A 22,957-nucleotide genomic window follows, 5' to 3' on the forward strand; every position below is an offset into this window, starting at 1 on the left:
ATTCATAGTTTAATAACTTTTGAACCATACAAGCGATTTACCCACTTTCGGTTTCGTTTAAATCCTGACGATTTCATGTTTACAGCGGTCTTTTCCCTGTCTTTCTAGCCTCTACAGGGGATTTTCTATCCAGCCTGGAACTTCAGCCTCTTTGGGCTTTAAATCCATACTGTTATATCCAAGATTGATCAACTTTATGTCCATAATTCATCGCGTTTTGGCTCATTTCTGCCGCTGGCTCGCTCCTCCGCGTCTGCCCTGTCTCTCCCGTCTATTGTTTCAGGAAGTACATGCCCATATATGGGAGATAAAGTCACCCCTCTTGTATGGAAGGCCAGAAGGGACAAAAATACCTATATACTCTATGGAAGGCACTATTTAGACACATATTTGTTGTATAACATTGCTGTGGTGTAAATACAATAAATATGACATTTTATGTTATTATTGGCATAAGTAAATGTCAGAGAGCAAAACGTCTTGACTTTTTTGGAAAAAATGCATGTATTTTGTCAACTGTATAAGTTATAATGATTATTTCTTCACAGTGTGAATCCAAGACATATGAGAAGTGTTTTAGAATGGAAAATGGCTTAGGTTTTACTTATAGCTGTGATATCAATACATATCTGGAAGATTCATTTATTTATTTATTTATCTTTAAGGCTCTACAACCATTTTTAACATGAAGTGACCTACTGCAACCAAAATACCAATAACCCAGTTTGTCCTCAAAAAAATGATGTTCATATCTTGACTGTGACAACAGGGGGATGTTTTACAAGTTTTTTATAAATAAAATCAGACGGAAATTAAACTGTAAAAATGGCCTCAGGGCCCCCAGGGTTAAAGCTAATGTACTACTTACATTTTGTCTGGAATTTATACCTTCAAGGTTGAAAGCACTTAATTGGATGTTGCTTTGCATAAAAGTGTCAGCTAAATGACATGTAATGTAATGTAATGTAATGTACGTTTGGCTATCCTCCGTGCTTTCCACCAGAGCACGTAGCCCCCAGCGGAGGTCTGCCGAGATCAGCCGGGTGACTGGAAACAACGTGGTCTGTATTATCCCTGCAGACCTCTGCTGCTGCGCTCTGTGTGCACCGTTGATCTTAACACAATGTCCACACAAAGATGACACAGAGCTAGATTTAAATCAGAAGTATCCCTAATCTGCCTTCATGTTGTGACAGCTACACCAATCTGCACCTGAGCTGTGGAGGTTAGGCTGAGAAACATTCTGCTAGTGAGGCAGCTCAGAGCAAGAAAGGTCTTCACTTGTCATCAAGTTTGATCCTAGCCAGACAATTGTGCCAACGCATAGCTGAAACTAGGAACCAATGTACTGTAAGGTCACTTCTCATTTTATCTTTGGTTTGACATTTTCAGTTCCCAAAGTTTCTTTTGTCCATTTATGACAACACACATGACAGCAGAGATTTGAGGATTCTAACACTGAAAGGATTGTTCCCTTGTGCATGAGTTTTGAGTTAAGGTGACACTGTAACTGAACTTCTTCTGTCAGATTTCACCTTCAGAATAAGAGCTCCATGAGTTTTAGTAAAAGTGTCCACATGTCTAAAAAAAGTAAAAAGATGTGTTCTTAAGCCTTGCTCTGTGCATATACTGTGTTTGTCGAATGGGGGGGGGGCAATGGGGAAGCAGTTTTTATTGAGCTGTACAGTGTAATGACAAATTCATGATGTCTTTATCTTAAAATAGTGCAGGTGCCATACATGTATTTTTTCTGAAACATTCCAGTCCTTGGTCTTTTTCCTTGGAAGTTTTCCACAAAGTTTCTCAAAAAGGGTTTAAAAAAAAAGTAGTAATGATTCAATCTGATTGAACAAACATTATATTTGTCTTAAATTGGTTTCTGGTTTCTTTGTCCTGTAGCATCAGCATGTCATGTAGCATCAGCATGTCTAGCAAATTGTCTGCCAACGTTCTGTAAGTTAACGTGTAGTGGATCCGACAGCTTTGACTGGTGACATGCCTACTGTGATTAAGGTCAACAGCAGCAGTATCTACTCAATAGCTGTAGAGGCACTCACTCATGCCCAGAGACCTCCCAATGTCTCAGAGGTGTTAAACTCACAAACTGTCCAGACCCTTATACTGAGAGCTGTGGTGGGTGTTTGCCTCAAAAGATTCTACATCAAGGATCCAATCTAAAAGCAATCAAGAACATTCAAGAAGTCAAAAGCTTTCTTTGTAGAGTCAAGGTTTTTTTATACATTTCTTGATTAATGCTTTAACGTCAGCCAGTCAAAACTGTTTGCAGCAACTGTTTTGGAGAATATTCTTGCTTTTGCTTCTCAAACATGACCTTTTGTAAAAAGATCTTGAGAGCTGATGAAAATGTTACATTTCGGAAGCTCAGACCGACTTTGCTCCGTCTCACGGGAGACTCTTCAGTGGCAAAGAGTATGTGACGTAGCATCAAGTTCAATCTGAAGCCTTCTGTAATCAGAGGCCTATACTATAAAGCAAGATTTGTGGTTAACGAGGTAACTTCAACTCAGAGTTTTGTGTATTACGATGGTGGGTCACTTGTTAAAGGGTTAGATCGCCATGGTAACTTATACTGAACACCTTCCTGGATTTAGCTGCAGCAACTGTATTGCTTTTTGCCTGTTTTACCTGTCTGGCTTCTATATATTTCTGTAGGAATATCATTTGCTCTTCTTGTATAAAATATGCTGCTCTGGTAGACTTGTCCATGGTCGCAATTGATCATATGGTGCAAACACCGCCCCTTTTAAGTGAACATGCTTGTTGCTAGATTGGGAAAATCTGGGTTTATTAAACAAGTTGATTTGTTGGCATGTTGGCCTTGTTTGGTAATATAGGCCTTAGGACTCTTAGTTTAGGGATGATGCGAAAATCACTTATCAAACTTGTTGCCTTGTTCCCATCTAAGGGGGAATCCTACAGCTGACTAACTGGGCTCTAAACACCTCTGGGACTAACAACTGCTTTTTCTTCTTACCCATCAGAACTTGCTCTATGCTCACCGCGACGGGCCCCCTCTCCGGCACCAGGTTTGTGCCATTGGCACCTGTGGCTGCTCTGAGTTTTTAGCATGATTCAGTCAGAGTCACTGAGTGAATGTGATCACAGACAGTCTGTTCACTCCTCTATACCTAGCGTTTGACCCTCTGAAGCACACCTGATTCTTTCCTTTCCCAACCTGTTCGACTCTCACGCCTGCACTGCACATTACTCTTTTCAACCCCCCCCCCCTCTTTTTACCTTTTTGTTCCTGTGCTCCTAGGCCATGACCCTTTTACAGTGTCCTTTCTTCTCTCCTTTTTGGGAAAAATCATTAAAATGATGTGCTCTTTCTTAGTCTACTGTGTTTTGAGGAGGTTAATACATGCAGACACAGTTACTCATTTATCAGTCTAATGGCTCTGTAGAGTATTTAAGTAGCTTCATTTCACACCTGTGTTTCAATGTTCAGTTCAGCTGTCAACATATTTCATTAGGAGCTGTTTTCCAAGAGGTTTGTAGCGACTGCGGCTCTGTAGCACAGAGCTCAGTAGCCTATGTCCCGTGACCAGCGCTCTCCTAGTTTTTGTATGATATCAAACGTTTTAGTGTGCATAACTGTTCGTACGATATCATACGAACCTGTTCATGAGAATGAGTTGAATATTTCTTTCTTTGTAAAGCCTAACATAAGTAATGTTAAGCTTTACAAGTGGCATGTTTTAGCAGGCTGCTGAGTGTTAATTTAAGAAGTGGTCTCCACCTGCGAAGGAAGAGACTTCTGATGGATCACGTCATGGCTCTCTGTTGATTTGTCACATTGCATAACAGAGGTCAACATTGATTTACAAATCATTAGGCATAGGCCTTGTTAAGTTGACACATACTGTGTGTGTATGTGTGTGTGTGTGTGAGGTGCACAGTGGTTACTATTGCAAAACAAGCCCAACAGGGTAATGAAATGGTGTGATGCAAAGCTAATGATTTTGGATATTCATCTCATTCAACTAATTTTCTACAAAAAAACTACTAAAACACACTAAATCCGCAGGGTCACTAAAACATAACCATTCTCATAACCAAGAGCTAAAGCAAATGTTAATGTGTCTCATGATAAGAGTTTTGTCGTCATTAGTAATACGCAACAGAATTTGTGTTGCAGTTCAATTACAGGCTAACAGGAAAAAACAGGAAAACGTTACATGTTCAGGGCCATTTACAAGGACATCTGTTTTGTCTGAGTCCAGCTAATTAGTAATGAGTTTCGTTAAATATTTTAACAGAATGGGGTGACCTCTAGCTCACCCATTGTGCGCCCCGTATGCTGAGTCCTTGGCAGCGGCCCGGGTTTGAATCCAAACTACGGCCCTTTGATGCATGTTGTCCCCCTTCTCTCTCCCCTTTCATGTTTTCTGTCTTTAAGGAGTCCTCTCAATTAAAAGCCATAAAAGCTCCCAAATGTGTGTAGAATATATAAATATACAGTATATACATACATACACACATATATACACTGAAGGTCAGGTTATAGTGGCTTTAGCCAAACAAAACTCAAAGAACACCTGTAAAAGTCAAAGGCCATCTATTACCCGAAAACACTGTACATTGCTCATATCATTGGAAAACTAGAAACGTCATTGTGTCTCCTAGCTCTAGATATATGATGCAACAATATATGAATGACCAGATATACGTAACAATTGATAAATCAAACAGCATACAAAGCAAACACATCTTCTTGTCTGGTGGGTCCGTCTGTACTTGTCTCCGCCCCTGCACTGCAGCTGTACAGCCACAAGAGAGAGAGACTTCAGTCTTACAATTGGACTGTGTGCAGAGAACAGACAGGAGGAGCACCAGGGGAAAACAAATATAAGAAAGAGACAACAGCAGTAGAGGATATAACATCAATGTGAACATGCGGTCAGGTATGTGAGACCTATTTTAGTGCAAGATGGGCAGGAAAAACAACAGGGAGGTTAAAGTAAATAGACCTTTTGAAAAATTAAGAAATTTCTAAACTTAGATTGTGATTTTGCATTCTGTTGTGGACGATTATCCAGTATGAAAGGGTCTCCTCATTTCAGTTTCCATTGCTCACATGTATGAGCTCAGCCTTGTTTAGTAGCCTAATTGATGGGATGTTGAGGAAGCACATCAGTGTCAGAGGAAGCATGGAAGAGTTTCATGCAGCCTGTAGACAATCGTAGCGGGTTTTTTTATAACACTGAAAAATGAAATAACAACATATTTGGTATTTTAAGCAATAATTACAGTGTATTTTGTACTGATTTCTAAAATCCAGGTTGTGCAGTCAGTGGTTGGTCGTGTCAGGACAGAACATGTCAAGTCTCTGGTTGATTTTTTAAAGTGACAGATTAGCCAGCCATGCATTAAGTTATCAGCTTTTCATCCTCATAGTAACCACACTGTCAGGACAATCTTACTTGTCAACAGACTGATGGCTTTCCACATTCTGACATCCTCTTTTACTTTGCTAAGAGCAGTTCAGTTCATGACATTACTAACTGGAAACGCTGGGGCATCGATGTGTAAGAAACAAATCATGATTAGATCCCTTTATTCTCAGTTTAATGGTAGACATCTGTGAATACAGCAACACAAAGATGTCTTAAATCAATTCCCTGTACATATTTCCCTTCATATGTTAAGGTGTTTGTTATTTATTTTTTGTCTGAATATATTTATAGTGAAATATAATGTTGATGACAAGTTGGTAGCAAACTACATGCCACCAACTCAATACACACTATTTCAAGAGATATAAGAAACTCAGTGTTGAAATATGACTGTAGATATAGAGTATATGTGTATGTATTCTTGTGCTTAAATAATGGGCTTTAATGGGTTTTAAGCTCACATAAAAATGATATACATTATCACATTTTGTGTGTAAATTTCTCTCCCGTCCTTTATATTAAACTCCTTTAATTTTATTGTCGTCAGAAAGATCAACGTTTCAAATAACTTTTCACTTAATATGGGCCACTTTTACTTTTATTAGCATCATTGGGCTGACTTCCAATCTTGTCTTGCAGAGTACGGACGTTTTGAGGCCAAAATCCATGACCTGCGGGAACAGATGATGAACCACAGCATGAGCTCTGGCTCAGGATCCCTGCGAACCAATCAGAAGAGATCTCTCTATGTGAGGTTGGTCTTTTTAGGATTTCACCCTATTTTTGAATGTTCAAGCTACATTCAGGGAAAAAGCTGTCCAATCCATGCCCCAAATTTCTTGGATTTGATAACTGCACTGATTTATTCCAGGCAACATGGTACACGTATATTAACAGTGTCTTTTAAAAGGTTGTGTTTACTTATAACACAGATGACTGAGCAGATGTGACCATTTGTGGACTGAATTTAATGTAACAATTGTATGGACACTTACATGTTAAACCAGGTTTGAGATCTGTGACTGAAACAGAGGAATCATTTCTTATTATAGCAACCCCCACGGACCAACAGTCACTATTGTCTCTGACCTGGTAAAGCTGTGCTTCTAGTGCCTCACTACTCAATTAGAAAAGACCTCACATGAAAAAAAGTGGAAAAAGAAAAGAATTCTGTGCATTCGTAATACTGATTCTGATATCTTCTACTGAATAGGGCACTGTTTGACTATGAAAAGTCAAAGGACAGCGGCCTCCCCAGCCAAGGGCTCAGCTTCAGGTATGGGGACATCCTCCACGTCATCAACGCCTCAGATGATGAGTGGTGGCAGGCCCGCCGTGTCACCCCACATGGGGACAGTGAGGAAATGGGTGTCATCCCCAGCAAGCGACGGTAAGCAGTGGATAGAAATCTGTCTCTGGGTGAGGAAACTCTTTGAGAGAAGGTGCTCCTCTGTTGGACCAGTGTGGGGGGAGAGAGGGTGGTCTGAGTTATTCATCATGGATGACAGTTTCCGGCCTTATTGACAGTTTGTCCGGGATTGAGATGGAGGGAATATCTTTTGAAACACCGACAAAAACTTATGGACATTCCTCTATAACAAAAGAGAGGGAAAAATAATGATTGAAGAAAGGAAAAAAATATGTCCTCATCCATTGCTAGTGTGTGGCATTAGAAATCCATTTCCAGAAACTCAAGTGGATAACTAAAAATATCACAAAATATGGGCTGGTGGATATCGCCTTCACCCAGAAACATGCCCTATAGGTTGATTGTGCAAGCAGCTTATAACACTTATAGATTGTGTGTAAAGATAGATGACGCGTCTCCACTTCCTCCCACTATAGAGTGAATCCAAAACATCCTAGATAAGGGCGCTCTCATTTTGTAATTTTGGAGCCAGAGTTTGTAGTGGATCGCAGTAGAGATCAGGCAATCCCAGCTGTCAACTATGAGGTTTCACCCATTTTTATTTATAGTATTGCATAAGTAATTAAAACCAAACTGAAAAATGAACACTTGAACTACATCTTAAATGACAGAAATCGTTTTTTTGTGTGGTACATTTCCCATCCACTTACATGGAGGGGTGGGAGTTATGACCTATGCAGCAGTCACCCACCATGGGGCGATCCAGATGTTTTTGGCTTCACTTACAATACAGTCAATGCATCAACCCCTGACAATGATCCATATTTACCTTTACACTTTAAGGCAGCGACTGAGATTGTGAGTATTGCGGGAGCAAACAGGGTTTAAGGTGACAGAATATTTGAGCGCAAATCACTGTATAAGGTGATGGATGGGTCAAACAAACAGACTTTCACCCAGGAAAACAGAGTTTGTGTCATTTGAAACAGTACAGACGTTGTTTTGGAGTCATTGGCAATCGTCCTATTCTGCTTTTTAGATATAATAGCTTGTTTACACCAATCCCAAATAAAACATTTGCATAGCACCGTGCGCCTTTTAGTGTGAACACGCCTTATGGCACGTGTCCATATAGGCGTTGTTTTCACAGATGGGATCGCCCCGCTTCCCAGCATTGAACGGAAGTGAGCTTGCCACCTGTTTCTCTTCACTGACCCCTGACAAGCAAATACACAGTCTACACCCTCCTACAACCGCAATGGCTGCAGCTTATTGGATGAACACGTCAAGTGGGGCTGACTGCTCCCGAATTTCAAAACGTACCATGATTGCAGCTTGTTCAGAATACATTCTCGTATTTTACAAAAACATTTTATGTGAGAAATGGGCTATGCGGTTGTCTTCATTTCAGATCAACAAAGGTCAGTTTAAAAGATTTTTTGTCAGCTTTTGAGAGGCGGTGAGTTGAATCCAGCCAACTTTATGCGAATGAGGAGCAGGCAACATGACATCCCGCTTCTCCAAAGTCCCCACGACGCTACCAGAATGCATTGCATGGCTGCTCCCATAGATATGAATGGGAAGCACAGGAAATGGCGCTGACAATAGACACACACCATCAAGGGTGTGTTGGCTGGTCCATTATAAGTATATACCAATGCATATCAGCACACTTGCCTTCTTTAGGATGTCTTGACACGCAATTAACCAAATAAATATGCAGTTTAATTCCACACACCTGTGTTAAAGATGAACCCAAACACTTATTTAATTAGAAAACTCATTGACATCATATTGATATTCCTCCACACAGATAGTTTGACACCCAGAGTACTTGTGACGTGTTTAAGACTTGTCCTCACCCAGAGTTGCCAGAACCTTGTGCAGTTCAACGTGGTGTCTCTGTGGTCAACGGCTGACGTGGCTTTTTTTTGCTCGGCAGGGTGGAAAGGAAAGAGCGCGCACGTCTAAAAACTGTGAAGTTCAATGCCAAGCCAGGGTCATTTGATTCAAAAGGGGTAAGTACCTGTCTGAGGTCTGCAAAGTGGCACTCTATATTACCACAGTGATTTGACGATGTATGGTGTCGCTCAGATATAACTTCATCTTGAAATCTTCACAGTGACTGTATGGCTTCCTGTGTGACCAAATGTAACTGCGTCATGATTTGCATTGTCAGATGTTGGTTCTTGGTTCTCACTGCAGCTTGATGTCCCAGCCTAGCTTAGTCTCACAAGTTAGATATATTTCATTGATTCAACAGAACACATCAGCATGTGTCATCATGTGTATGTGTTTCTTCATCTACACCATGAAAAAAAACATTTTTCTAAAAATCACGTAATGAGTAATTTCTAGTGTTAATGTATGCTTATTTATGACCGTTAAATGAGTCGTGTCTGTTTAATACGGCTCCTGTAAATAGAAAAAAAGCAATATAAGAGTTGGATTATGTGTCATTGATTTTGACCTTGAAATTGTCTGACCTTCTGCTCCAGTACATTTTACACTTAAGTTTTTAAATTCATATCTCACTTTCTACATACGTATATTTCATGTGCACAACTATATTAAGAATGTAAATATATTTTACCAGCTTTTAAGTTAAAAACCACAAACAGGTGTAAAACATGAACTTTAGAGGGAAATGTCTGAAGTTTGTGCCTTGAGAGCAAGAGACCACATGGAGCCCCCAAAACTGTAGCTGTGTGAATATTAGTCATCAGCAGCGGCGTTTTGTCTTCAAATGATGATGTAGACTTTATCTTCATTATTTGAAGCCTCATTCTCTTCCGTTCCCTCTTTTCGTTCCATTGATGCATGATTTTTTTTGTGTGCTGATGACTATCTTTTCTATGTCCAAACCACTTTGTTATGTTACTCTCTCATAGCATGATCTCAGGAACTCGTTTCACACCTTGCTTTTACTTTAAAGGCCTCTGATGCAACTATGGCACATCAAGAAGTACTCTGAGCTACAGTGGCATTCCCAGTGTTGGAATGTAACTAAGTACATTTACTTCAGTAGTGTACTACAGTCCAAATGTTGAAGTACTTGTACTTTACTTAACTCTTTTCTTTTCAAGCCATTTTCTATTTCTGCTCTGCTACATTTCAGAGAGAAATATATTACTTTTTACTCCACTACATTCATCTGACAGCGTTAGTTAGTATACACATTAAGATTTCTGCAAACAAAACACATGTAGTTTATAAACTACAATGTTTTATTATAACTTAAACTACCCACCAATCTACAGACCTACATGTCCAGCTAAAATTATGATTTTTCTGCATTGAGTACTTTTAGTACATTCTCCTGATAATTCTTACATACTTTTACATAAGTAACTTTTTCAATGCAGGACTTTTGCTGTAACAGAGTATTTATACAGTGTGGTATTAGTACTTTTACTGAAGTAAAGAATCTGAATTCTTCTTCCACCACTGCTCATTCCCCCGGGTGGACAGAATGAAGGCGTTTAACTCACACTCCTGCTGTAGATGACGGGGCTCTACGCAGATTTCACAAGCTTTTGTGTAAACTTATGCTCAAATTTTTCATATTCTGTACTGATTATACAACTGGTTTTCATTTTTTTAATAAATCAATCTTTGCTTAGGAGGAGAACAGCATCTATTTAGATATTGTATATCAAATTCTTTAGGGATGCAGGGATTCACTTCTAACAAATCTTTCATCATAATCTTTTATTTCAATAAATTCTTCAGTTCAGCAGTCCAAACCCCAATGTTATTACATTTGCAGTCACATAAATCACAGAAAAGCAGCAATTCCTCACATTTTAGCACCTGACACCAGCATGCCTTTTATCAAAATTGCTGGTGATTATTGTTGGTTTTGTTTCAGTTTTGAAAGGATTTTCTAACTGGAAATAGAATACATCATCATTCTAATGAGGATGTTAAACAACTGTAACCTACTTGGATCAAAAATGTACATTTTAGTATTTCCAGTATTATAGTAGAATGAAAACAATCTGGGAGGACCGGATATTCAGTTTTCACTGTAAGAACTTCTTGACGTCCCACTTTCTGCAACGCTTGTTTTGTGTGCATGAACGTGACAGATATACCTGTTTGCTCCCATGCTTTCTCTCCCCTCACAGTCATTCTATGACAAACGTAAAAAGAATTTCATCTTCACACGAAAGTTCCCATTCTACAAGAACAAAGAGGGTGAGCAGGATGGCAGTGATTCCGACAGTAAGTAAGCCCACATACACACATGTACTTCTATGCGAAGAGTCAGTGTAGGTTGTAGGGCTGGTAGGGGACACACAGTTGGACTTCAAGGAGGCCTTTCAGGCTTCCTCTCATCATCATCCTCTCCTGTCGTCTTTGTTTTCTTTCTCTTTGTGTTGGACCTCAGTCAGAGACGTTCTGGCTCAGATGCTGATCAGTCAGCAGGACAGAAGCCAAGTCAATGCTGTTCATTTTGCCTGTGACACGTCCCCATATGGTGATATTGTACGACCCAGTTTCCCTTCAGTGATAATTCAGGCTCAGTTTCAACCAGGCTACATGTTAGCATGTGCCCCCCCTGCTGGCTGTTTAGCATTTGGACAGAGGCAGATCTGTGGGTCTGCACCTCCTTCTTGTCATTGTCTCCAACCTTTTTCTTATGTTGCGGCTGTCCTCCCTCCTCTCTTTCTTCTGTTCTGGCTCTCTTTGGACGGCCAATAGGACATCCTGGGAATAGGTGATGATGGGTATGGGACAAAGACATTCAGTAAGTTGGTCCAGGAATGATTCCTCTTCTCTGTTTCCCACGACCCCCCCACAGGAAGGCCCTCCTGGTCACGTGTCCTGTTTGAACGTGTTCCTCTTGCCTGCGCTGTTGCATGCTCAATAGTTGTATTAGTGTTGCTTCTCAGTTTGCCGTGTAACATCTGTACAAGAGGTAAATCAGGTTCACTCAAATCAAGATATGGAAGGCATTCAGGTGTTTGTCTCCTCTGTTGGGTCTGTTTTATGGTAAAGGTGCTACTTCCCAAATAGCTTGTCACAAGGGCTGACATAAAGGCTTACAAAATATTGTTTTAGATATAATAATCAAAAGAAATAAAGGTCATGTTCTTATGGATTTACCTCCTTTTTTCTTTCTTGTGAACCAGGATTGATCTTTTGACTCAGACATTAATTTACATGTAGTCAGAAGAGGTTAAGATGATTTGTTATATATTAAAATGAATACACTTACAAGTGGCTGATTGAAGTTTGATTTTCTTCCAGCCATACAACCTGTCTGTCTGTGTTATTTTCAATTTTAATTAAATTCATTTTATTTTTAGTATCAAATCATAACAAGAGTAATCTCAAGACATTTTACAGATAGAGTAGGTCTAGACCAATTTACAAAAACCAAAACATTTCCCACTAGCAAGCATTTGGTGTGACAGTGGTGAGGAAAAACTTCCTTTAAGGCAGGAACCTTGGACAGAGGTGCATGGTATTAAGTTATGTCCATTTCAAATAAAATTAAATTGAATTGTGTCTGTCTGGGTGAAGCAGCCCTTCTAATGCAGGCCAGCTGCAGGATTATTGTGAACTGGAGCCTCCCAAACATATATTGGCATGCTGAGCAGACTTAACATTTCTTTTATAATTGCACCCCTTACTGACGCCTTTCCTAACATGTTGATAATGTTTCATGCATGTTTGCGTGACACCGGCTTAAACCACTAAAGTGTTTTTGTCTTTGCATGGAAGCATGTTTGTGTCGAAGCCGGGTTTTGGAGCACGTCACAATAACGTCTGTTGGTTTTGTAAGTTATTTGTAATGTGTAAAGTAAACGTGTCAGTCATTTGGGATATAGGCTTATACTGTCATATTGATTTCAGTGAACAGATTCATTACCACTAATCAGGGTTATTTCAGGATTTTCTTGTGTAGGTTAAATACTTTAGAAATTATTTTTTATTTTAACGTTGCTTGATGCAAAGGGAGAAAAGTGCTTTTCAAATAACCTGATATTAGCATTTCTCATTGAAACCAAATGAACTGCAATTAACAACATGATGAGCGGAGGTAGAGCATCACATTTATCAAACAAAAACTCAAATATATTTCTTCATTTGTACATGCATTTGCTAAATGCATTTATGTGAAGTTACAAATACATCAGGTATCTTTGAGTTTTTAAGTTCTTTAAGTTTTATGCCATATTTTACCAAGTTTCCTGAGCTCCTGAATGTATTCAGTTGAGGCCGAAATATCAAATTAAATTAATTTAAAAGTGGATGAAATGTTTATAATTCTTTGGTTCTATTTGAAATGACAGATGATTATGTGAATAATTTATGTAGTATGAGCTGTATAGATGCGTTTTGTATGTCACCAGGGCCACAAGTCATCAGTAGGACAGACCAAAACTAACAGTGACATGTTCTGTGACATATGCTGCCATGCTTGTATTGTGACATGTTGTTTATGTTATTAATGAGTAATTGTCCCCCTTCCCCTAGGGAGTCAAGAGGATGTGATTCTCTCATATGAACCTGTGATGCGGCAAGAAAGTAAGTTGTCACTTATTTAAATGTGTCATCAAAGCGGGCCCTCAACATGTGAAACACAGTGTGTTATTATGCTTCACTCTAGCATTGTTCACTGTCAGTCAGGGCACTCACGTCACGGTTTCAACCAGTTAGTCCAGCAAAATGCCTTTTAGTTTGGGGGCGTGGCTCTGCTCATGTGATGCTCTGAAACACATCTGTTAATATGAAGTGTTTATTTTGAGAGAGAGGTCATTACATACTTGATTATATAGAGCATACAGTATCTGAATTAACATTATCCTTAATAATCTTATAAGGATATAAATATAGTATTTATATTATAAATACATTAGCTGTGTCACTGTGTGTAGTGTGTCACAAATGTCTCTCTGTAAATAACTGTATTTTCCAGCAACTACACCACTTTAGTGAAAGATAAGAATTATAACCTCACATTAGGAATTTGAATCCTCTCAAAGCACCACGGCAACTGCTGCCAGCTGTCAAATACTGTAGCAGAGTGTTACCCAGAAGACATCAGCAGAGGAGAGTTCATGCGATTGTCTCCCTCATGTTACGGCTTTGCATTGAAGGTTTCTGAAGAGTTTTCAGGATACTTTATTATAGTATAGTAGTATTTAAACATAAAAGAGATTGATTTATATACACTAGCTGTTTGTAGTTTGCTTTTATCACCCATGATACTGTGTACTGGAGCCAATACTCTTCAGGAACAACACTGACTTTGGTCCATTATTTTCCATATTTAGCTATCCATGCTTGTTTTTAAATTTATGTTATTTGTGTATTTACACATATCTTGTAATGCATCTTTGCATACAAACAAGAACTAAAGCTCCCCTGAACACAACACAGGGAAATATGGAATATGATTTACTTTTATGTGTAACAAACAGTCAATGTATCTCGATTGTCTATTAAAGAAATGTTTATGAAATGCAGTCAATCTTTGTTTTTTCCTTCCAGTTAATTATGCCAGACCCATCATAATCCTGGGACCGATGAAGGACAGAATCAATGATGATCTGATTTCTGAATTTCCAGACAAGTTTGGCTCTTGTGTGCCACGTAAGTAGTTACTGGGAATCGAGCAGTGAAACAAAAGTATGTGAAATTAAAGCTAGCATGGCACGATGTGATACTCACAATGAGTAGAAATGGTGAAATCATTGTCTGATGTGTTAACCTGCTCCTCATTCAGTCATGACCATGATCACATTTGCTGTGATGTCAGCGTGATGTCACCCACTCATCCCATCAGTGTTGTACTGCATATGTCACTTTGAATCATTGGTGGCTTTTGGTCTATGGAAGATTTAAAATGCCGAAATAAAACAAATCAAACACAGTAATAAAGTGAAATATATAATAAAAATACATTATATGCATTTTCCAAAGTATACATTTACTGTGTTATAATTAAATTGAAACAATTATTTAACTTTTGGTCTTTAAAACCTGAATGAAATGTTTTCATTAAAATCAAATCAAAAAAGCTCTCTTGCGCCTCCTTATTAAAACTAATGAAAACTTTTCATCTAAAGAAATAATGTCCAAACTTTTTTTTAAAGAGTGCCAGATTTGATAATGGTAAGATGCCCGGGGGCCAATGGTGCCTTCTGACAATTTTTTTAACAAGAAAAATTACATACAAATGCACTGATCTATAAAAAAAATATTTTCCTAATTCTTTATTTTTTCAAATGACAATGTAACCAAAATAAATGCCACTCAGGCATGAACAAATCTAAAAAACAAAAAAAATAACTCTGCCTTACTTTTTACATCTGTAGTCAGATAACTGCACATATTGTATCAAATACCTTCAACTTGAAGTTGATAAATATCTTAACCTCATGATTATTTTAAACATGACTTATTATGTGTAATGCAAAGTTTGTTAACATTTAAGCTTACAACATATGACTCTTGCTCTCGTCTTTCACAAACCGAGTGAAACAGGTGTAAACTACAAATGTGTCCACAGATATAGGCCTCTAATTTCACAGTGAGTGTCACTGTTTATTAGCTACAAACATAAGTTACTTTAGAAACATTTAAAAAAAATATATTGCTACCCAATCAGATATGTCAGATAAGTCCCGACATGGATGTTATAATAATATTACAAGGCTTGAAAATAATCATGATTAATTGCATTAATGTCATAGATAACTTGTAGTTATTTGCACATTTTTATCTATTCTAAATGTCCCTTGATTTCTTTCTGTCCCATTATTTTTTCTCATTTTAATGCTCTTATCAACATGGAAAAGTGGATCGTTTCGCTTTGTGTAAATGTTTTTATTGAAAACATTGTCATACAGCCTAATGTAGTGTTCAATTTCACACATAACATCCTCACTTAGAGCAAATAATCTCTCAAATAATGTAACACTGTCCATCAATAAAAGGGTATTTCAGACAAGTGGTATTTCAGACTGGACGTGTTGCAATGATAGCTCAGCTCACAACAACAAAACACACAGATACTTTTGGTCTTGTCAATGGAACCATTTGGCAACTTTAAAAAAGTAAACTTTCCATTCAGAATCTTATTGGCGTCCATTTCGGCGTCTCGCGCTCGCCATCCACTCAAAACGTGACGTTACTACTCTTTGGCCAGTTCACAAGCCCAAACAACTGTTGTTTTGTTTCCAGTCTAGCTAGATCCGGTGTGGTGTTGTAGTTTATATTGTTACTAGTTGTTGCAACAGCATGTGAAAAAAACTACAAAGTTTGTTAGGCCAAAAAGAACGTTAATATCGCGATAAAAAATTGACGCCTCTAAAATGGGTTTGTGCTTACGTCGTTAATAACACGTTTAACTGACAGCACTACTTGAAATAAACGATAAAGTCCACTAATGCTCCTTTTTCCCAGTGTTTCAGGGTGGATATCTTATGAATGTATTAGAAAATTGCAGAAAAATATAAAATATCCTTACAATTTCATGTGGCTGGAGGCTGACGGATCTCAAAGGTGAACAAATGTTTGACAGATAAATTGTTAAACTGTGAGGATGGAGATTTCAGAAGCTAAAACCCACAGAAATCATTATTATTAGTAGTGCTAATAGTGCTAGGAAGACATTTTTGAATGCTGCTTATTTATCACTGGAACCTTTCTCTAACACCATGAATTGGATTGTACTGTTTTTGGTTCACTGTGGAGCTGCTCATGAAACTACATGTAACGCTCCCATAGTGTAGTATCAGCTGAAGATGGTGCTTAAGTACTCATTTGTGTTTGTGTGTGTGCGTTTGTGCTTTTTTGTGTGATCCCAGTTCAAACATGTAACTCCATTTTGACTCATCCTAACAAGACACCTCACCCATCTGAGCATGTGATGTGTCCTTCATAGGCCAAAGCAGTTTTTGTCTTGCATGTTTTGATTTACTCATCTCTTTTATTTCAATATACCTTCCAACCATATAAAGCTGCTAACAGTTCAGGGCACCAAGGTAAGTGAGTGGATACGCTGAGTTCATTCTCCCATCCATCCCTTGTTTAGAAAGTGAGTCTTAAAATAATTCCCCCCCCCCCCCCAATACCTGCACTCCTTTTTTCCTTTAGGAATCACTGTCACTGACACTTTCTCAGCCTAAAATTACTGCAAGAACTGCTAAAAACACTCAGACCTTGCGGTCCTCTCTACCCAACTGACACTTTCTTGGCTAAAAATCACTCACCGTGGGTGCCTGGGTAGCTCACCTGGTAGGCAAAACCCATATACCTTCTCTCTCCCTCCGTTTTCAGTCTGCCTGACTTCAGTCCACACAATGTGTAACACTGGTAAACGGAATATCCCTATACACTAGTGCTGGTCTCAAAGCTTTTAAAAGTCAGGATGCTTTACTAGTTCTTTGTAGCTGGCTGGGTTACAGGTACACAATGCTACGCTAACGGCGGGGGGATGTATAATCATATTGGCAAAGATGAGACAATGAAGGGTTTATTTTGTATTAACATATTCTTTACTTAAGTAAAGATTTTTTTAACACATAGCCTTTGTTTTTAGAGTACATGGTTGGTTGTGACTACCCACATACCGCTTTCTCATGGATGCCTGAATGCAGCTCTAGTTAATTATCTATCACACGCTAATCCATGCAGTAAATTACGGAGTGTATATAAGTATTATATCAGTATTAACCACACATAATTATAACATCTAGCCATCTTCTTATATCTTATATGCTGTGTAGCCTATGTTAAGATTTGACCGGTGGATATTACGACGCAATGGGCAGCAGCTACCGAGCAGTACAAAGCTACTTTTATTATTATTTATAATTCATTTAAAACAGAAAGGCAATACATACACATAATGTGTTGGTGAGGACTACTCTGCAGATTGTGTGCGCCTTTAGCTTGCCGTCCATCTGCAGCATAGGTCTTCCACCGCCCATCATGGCGTTCATAATTCACGCAAGTTCACTACTCCGGTGTTTCTGAGACCTTAAAACTGAGAAATTTGAAAAAACTGCTGCCCCCGTTTTGGTTTGAAAACTCTGGGGTTTCTTTGTAGTCTGGACGGACACAAACGGAGACCTTTGGAAACAAGGATGCACGTCAGTCAGTCGTATCGGTTAGGTCGGCTTACACACATACATACAACAGTTCCACCTCGTCGGCTAATAAATCCCTGTTCTTACATTTCACCATTGTTGTTCTTTTTCCAAAGTATTTTCTGTATTTTAAACTTCTACATCCTTGATATTCAAACGCAGAGTAACGTCAGACAATCTGCTTCCTGTTTACACCGGCACGCACGTGCCCAGTATGTGTGACTGGTCATGTGATATGGGATGTCAGACATGGATTAGTTCTGTTACTGAAGCTTAAACTCTTGTTTGTAGTAGTAGTGTGGATGTAGCCTTGCAGTTAGTACGAGGGATGGCTAAAAGACAAGTGCCTGTGTCCCGTGTTCATATCTGCATATAGCACCTTTACAAGCATTGCTATGTGCTTGATAGACTTGAAAGAGATCTCAATGGAACTGTCTACTTGTCTTGTTGTTACATGATTTTTACTAAGTTATAAATGTCCTCCTTGCACCAAAGATACTACTCGGCCCAAGAGGGACTATGAGGTGGACGGGCGAGACTACCACTATGTGATGTCCAGAGAGCAGATGGAGAAAGACATCCAAGAGCACAAGTTTATTGAGGCGGGACAGTACAACGATAATCTGTATGGAACGAGTGTCCAGTCTGTGAAATATGTTGCTGAAGGGGTGAGACTCTTTTCCTGTTTATGAAAGCTGCACCACATGCAGGGACGATTCCAAGTTCAGAGCTTTAGAGGTGCCTGTCACCCTTTCAACACAATTATTTAATCGTTATTCTGCCATGCTAACTGTGCATTTTAACATCATTTTGGACCACCATGGTAGTGGAAACACTGCATTATGTAACTAGAAAGACACCAACAATTCTGAGAAAACTTTTTAATGTTGAGCCACAGGGACTTTACTACAAAGGTGAGGGGGTTTTACAAAAGAAATTGGATATGTATCCATGGAATGGCAGACATTCCCAAAATGCTGTATCAATAACTTTTGAAAATTAGAGATTTGACTAATGGCTGATGAACACTATTTTCAGAAATTGACTCAGAATGTTCTTCTGAATGATCTCGGCATCTAGATTCTTGGTTTAGTTTGACGATGTTGTGATATTCCAAGAGCAAAACTCCTTAGCTCACAATAGATTAACACAGACATTTTTTTACCAGCAATTTTATTTTTTGGGGTGCCGGGGTCAAGTTTAGGGATGCTTCAGCACCTATAAAAAAGGGCTAAAATTGCCTACATGGAAGCAAGCGTACCACATGTAAATGTCCAAATGCAGTAGTATTTAACAACTCATGTTGATCAACCGGCTGTGATGTCTATACCAGAGGAAAGAAGAAAAGATCTAATATCTTTTTCTGACCCTTTACTTGATGCTGTTTAGGGCCTAGTTTAGTTTTACAATATGAGATTTATTTTAAGATTTAAACATGTTTGCATAGTGCAGCTTTGATTTTAGAAGCTGAGAGCGTTGAGTGTGTGTGGTTTGTAAAGTCCTGTCTCTGTCTCAGGGTAAACACTGCATTCTGGATGTGTCTGGAAATGCCATCAAACGACTACAAGTAGCACAACTCTATCCCATCGCCATCTTCATCAAACCTAAGTCTATCGATTCTTTAATGTAAGTATTCATTTTGTCTTTTACTAAACCACTCATTTGTTTCTCTTTAATAATACTTCCACTAGCCTGCTGTACATGTACTTTTATATTACCAAAGAACTCGCAAGTATTTACTTTAAGTCCTCCTATTTGTCTCTTATAAATAAGCATGCAATACATTGCTTATACTATAATGTAGCTGTTAGTGTCACAACTTAGGGAAGTGAGGACCCAAATGCAGAGAGGAGGCAGGCAGGCAGGCAAGAGGGTTTATAACAAAGATTTATTAACAAAAAAGCAGGGCCAAAACAGGAATCCTAAAGCAAAAACCAGGGAAAACACAAAGTCCAAAACCCAAAAACAGAATAATCCAAAAAGTCCAAAAGAGAAAAAACTCACAGGGAAACAAAGACCTCAGGGAAGAGTCCCAATGCTGAGCAAAATGACTGGAACAGGTGAACACGCACACCAACACACAAAAGCATCTGACAAGAGACAAATGGAACACAGAGGTTAAATACAAGAGGTAATGAGCGAACAAGGAACAAGTGATACAACAGGGCGGGGACGACAATCACAAAGGCGGGAAAACACAAGGCAGGTAGTAACTAGACAGAGAAACAGACTATCAAAAGAAAACAGGAAACAGAACAGACACAAGACAGGAAGTAACACTAGGCAATAAGGGAGGAAACTAGGAGTATAACAAAAAACAAGGAACAGAACAACTGCACAAAAACAAAACAACAACAGAGCCTAAAAACCAATAGAAACCATATCATTAAGCAGATATAAGTGTTTATTAATGTATTTGTTGTGGACACCAATGAGTGGATGCTGCTGTAGAAAGGTATAATAACAATGTCAAATATGTATTTTTTGGAGAAGTCATAATTGTGGAAATACTGTACATTAATAAACACTTACAAACAATATCCTAATATCTGCTTACAACTACATCATAGCATGTTATAAGCAATTCATTAAATGTCTCTATGCTGCTTATAAATGTTAAATAGGGGGACTTAATGTGTCACAACTTTGGCTCTTGGGCCATGACAAAGGTAGGAGACACACCATTTCAACTGTTTAAACCAAAGTACTTCACAAAAGCGAATGAAATACACAACTGCACATTAACAAAGAGTGGAGTGTGAGTATAGGGTCACAAAATGAACGCTGGCAAGCAGTAAGTCTGCAGTCGGAGTGAGACACGGGGCAAGTAGACAAAGAGAGGGAGTAGAAGTAAGACTGCCATGTATCGTATCTTTCCCCAAAAACAAGACATGAATTTTCCAGTAGCTTGTCTACTTTATCAATGAAAGAGCTAAGCTACTGAAAAACGACTTGATTCAGAAAACAGCAATACTATTAAGAAGCAATTAAACTAGTGGTGCTACTGCCCAGCACTGCTTGCAATACAAGTTGGATTTAGTGCAGATTTAGATTAGATTATATAGATTTAGTGCAGTGATGCTGTCGTCACAGGTTGCTAATGTCAGCTTTTTTTTAATTTGACAGAAGGGGTCATAGTAAAAACTGCCAGTTCAAACTGTTAGCATAAAGTGAAACCGGTTTGGTGAAACCGGAACGTAAATCTAAACACAGAATCATGTGTGTGGGATGTTTTGTGTCCTTTCCCTCTGCGCAGGGACATGAATAAGAGACTGACAGAGGAACAAGCCAGGAAGACGTTTGACAGAGCCTTGAGGCTGGAGCAGGAGTTTGGTGAATTCTTCACAGGTATGATATTGATAAAAGCACAAATACATAATAAGCCATTTATAGTCAGCTTGTCCCTCACTGTTCAACACTGTTCAAACTCAGTATATAAGCACACAAGGCCAGCGGGGTGATCAATTATTTAAAGATTCTTTTTCCAACTCACCACAGAACAGGAGTAAGGAAGCAGTGCTCACATGGCTCAGATACCAAAAATATCAGGATCATTGTAGGGGTTCATCCAGGCTGGCAGACGTGTCAGTGTTTAAGCTAAGCTAAGTGATTAAGCTAAGCTAAGCTAAGTTTGTTAGATAATCAACAGAAGTGCATGGAAGGATTTAAACTTACAGTGATTCTAAAAAGATGTTGGTGAAGATTTCAGCATGGTTAAAAATGTTTGTATTAGTGTTATGATCCTGCATTTCTTAACTTTCACTTTTATTAAAATTATCCAATATTAAAATAGTGAAAGGGATAGTTCAGTTATTTAGAAGTGTGGTTGTACGAGCTACTTCTCTATAGTCAGTGTGTTAGCTGCAGTAAAAGGTAGTTTGGAAAAGCAGACAGGAATACAGACACAGAAACCAAGCAATGTCCTGCTGTGGACCAGCAGCAGCTAAACCTATTTCAGACGCCTACAAAAATCCATATCAGGATAAGTGTACGTTATATTTAGAATATGTTCACTATGGATAAGTACCACATACAACCCCACTTCAAAATATCCAAACACTTCCTTTAATATTGCCTTCTGGCATCTTAAATCCAACTCTGCCGCTGTCTGTCTTTCATTGACTCAGCCAAATGGAATTATGGAATCATGTGTATGTATATAACATAATAAGCTCATTTGTTATGTGATGATAGAATATTTCAATGGCATTCAGTGTATTTTTTTTCAAACTTCAAACAACCCGGTGGTGCTAATTAGTTTTAGACATGGGGCAGCGGGTCCACGGAGTCTTTTAGTCTGTCATGAGAAGTCAGAAATATTGGAAACATTTGACAGCTGTATGATTTATATGTTCTATGCAAAGTTCCACAGTACATAAAGAGTTCCCTTTGCTTTGCAGCGCTGGTTCAAGGAGACACTTTAGAGGACATTTATAACCACTGCAAACAGGTGATAGAGGAACATTCAGGACCCTATATCTGGATCCCCTCAAAGGAGAAACTATAATAACTCATCACCCTGGGAGGGAGTCGGGACTGCTAGAAACTATTAATAAGTTGTAACATATGATAACTGTATGGCAATGAATAGTCTCTCATAAATAATTATTGTGTATATGTTTCATGTTTTTTCACTTTTGTTTGGTTATTGCCTCATTTTTCACTCAATATGAATGTTCCTGAATGTATTCCACAAGTGTTAGGACATGTTTGTATATTTGTTTATTTTTATTTTTATTTGAACAAAAAAGAAATGTAATGAAAACTAAATACATATGTGGTACGTGTCCACATCGGCACTGTGTGGTATTTCAAACAGGAAACTCGAGGAGGTATTTGCAGTACAGATTTCTTTGCTTTGCTAACATAGGAAGAAAAGTAGGAATTGGAACAGGAATAGGAACTGTTACACCCTTCACGTTGCAACAACTAGCAAATAATCATGAAGTTTAGTGTTTTTTTATGTTTTTTTGTCTGATTTTGCATCTATGCATCCCCTGAACACAGCTTTGCTTTGTGTTTGTTTACGTTGTCATTTCTCCCTTGCTGTATTTATTTCT

General features: G+C 38.6%; 1 protein-coding gene across 42 annotated transcripts in view; it reads left to right on the top strand.

The window, feature by feature from the left end:
- dlg2 (discs, large homolog 2 (Drosophila)) overlaps positions 1 to 22,650 on the top strand; it is a 276,897-nt gene extending 254,247 nt beyond the window's left edge. For 30 of the 42 annotated variants that reach the window (XM_032533606.1, XM_032533627.1, XM_032533610.1 and 27 more), the window contains 12 exons: positions 3,003 to 3,047; positions 6,057 to 6,171; positions 6,631 to 6,807; positions 8,729 to 8,804; positions 10,917 to 11,013; positions 13,276 to 13,326; positions 14,293 to 14,394; positions 16,767 to 16,790; positions 18,393 to 18,565; positions 19,414 to 19,523; positions 21,154 to 21,245; positions 22,298 to 22,650. In XM_032533606.1, coding sequence (XP_032389497.1) covers positions 3,003 to 3,047; positions 6,057 to 6,171; positions 6,631 to 6,807; positions 8,729 to 8,804; positions 10,917 to 11,013; positions 13,276 to 13,326; positions 14,293 to 14,394; positions 16,767 to 16,790; positions 18,393 to 18,565; positions 19,414 to 19,523; positions 21,154 to 21,245; positions 22,298 to 22,404 — 1,169 coding nt within the window. In that variant the 3' untranslated portion in view covers positions 22,405 to 22,650. Of the gene's footprint in view, positions 1 to 3,002; positions 3,048 to 6,056; positions 6,172 to 6,630; positions 6,808 to 8,728; positions 8,805 to 10,916; positions 11,014 to 11,493; positions 11,540 to 13,275; positions 13,327 to 14,292; positions 14,395 to 16,766; positions 16,791 to 18,392; positions 18,566 to 19,413; positions 19,524 to 21,153; positions 21,246 to 22,297 lie in introns of all 42 variants that reach the window. The other 12 variants (XM_032533612.1, XM_032533635.1, XM_032533636.1 and 9 more) reach the window with 7 other exon arrangements.
- Positions 22,651 to 22,957: the final 307 nt, after the last annotated feature.

The sequence above is a fragment of the Etheostoma spectabile genome, chromosome 13 (genome assembly GCF_008692095.1).
Source record: "Etheostoma spectabile isolate EspeVRDwgs_2016 chromosome 13, UIUC_Espe_1.0, whole genome shotgun sequence".
NCBI classification, from domain to species: Eukaryota; Metazoa; Chordata; class Actinopteri; order Perciformes; family Percidae; genus Etheostoma; species Etheostoma spectabile.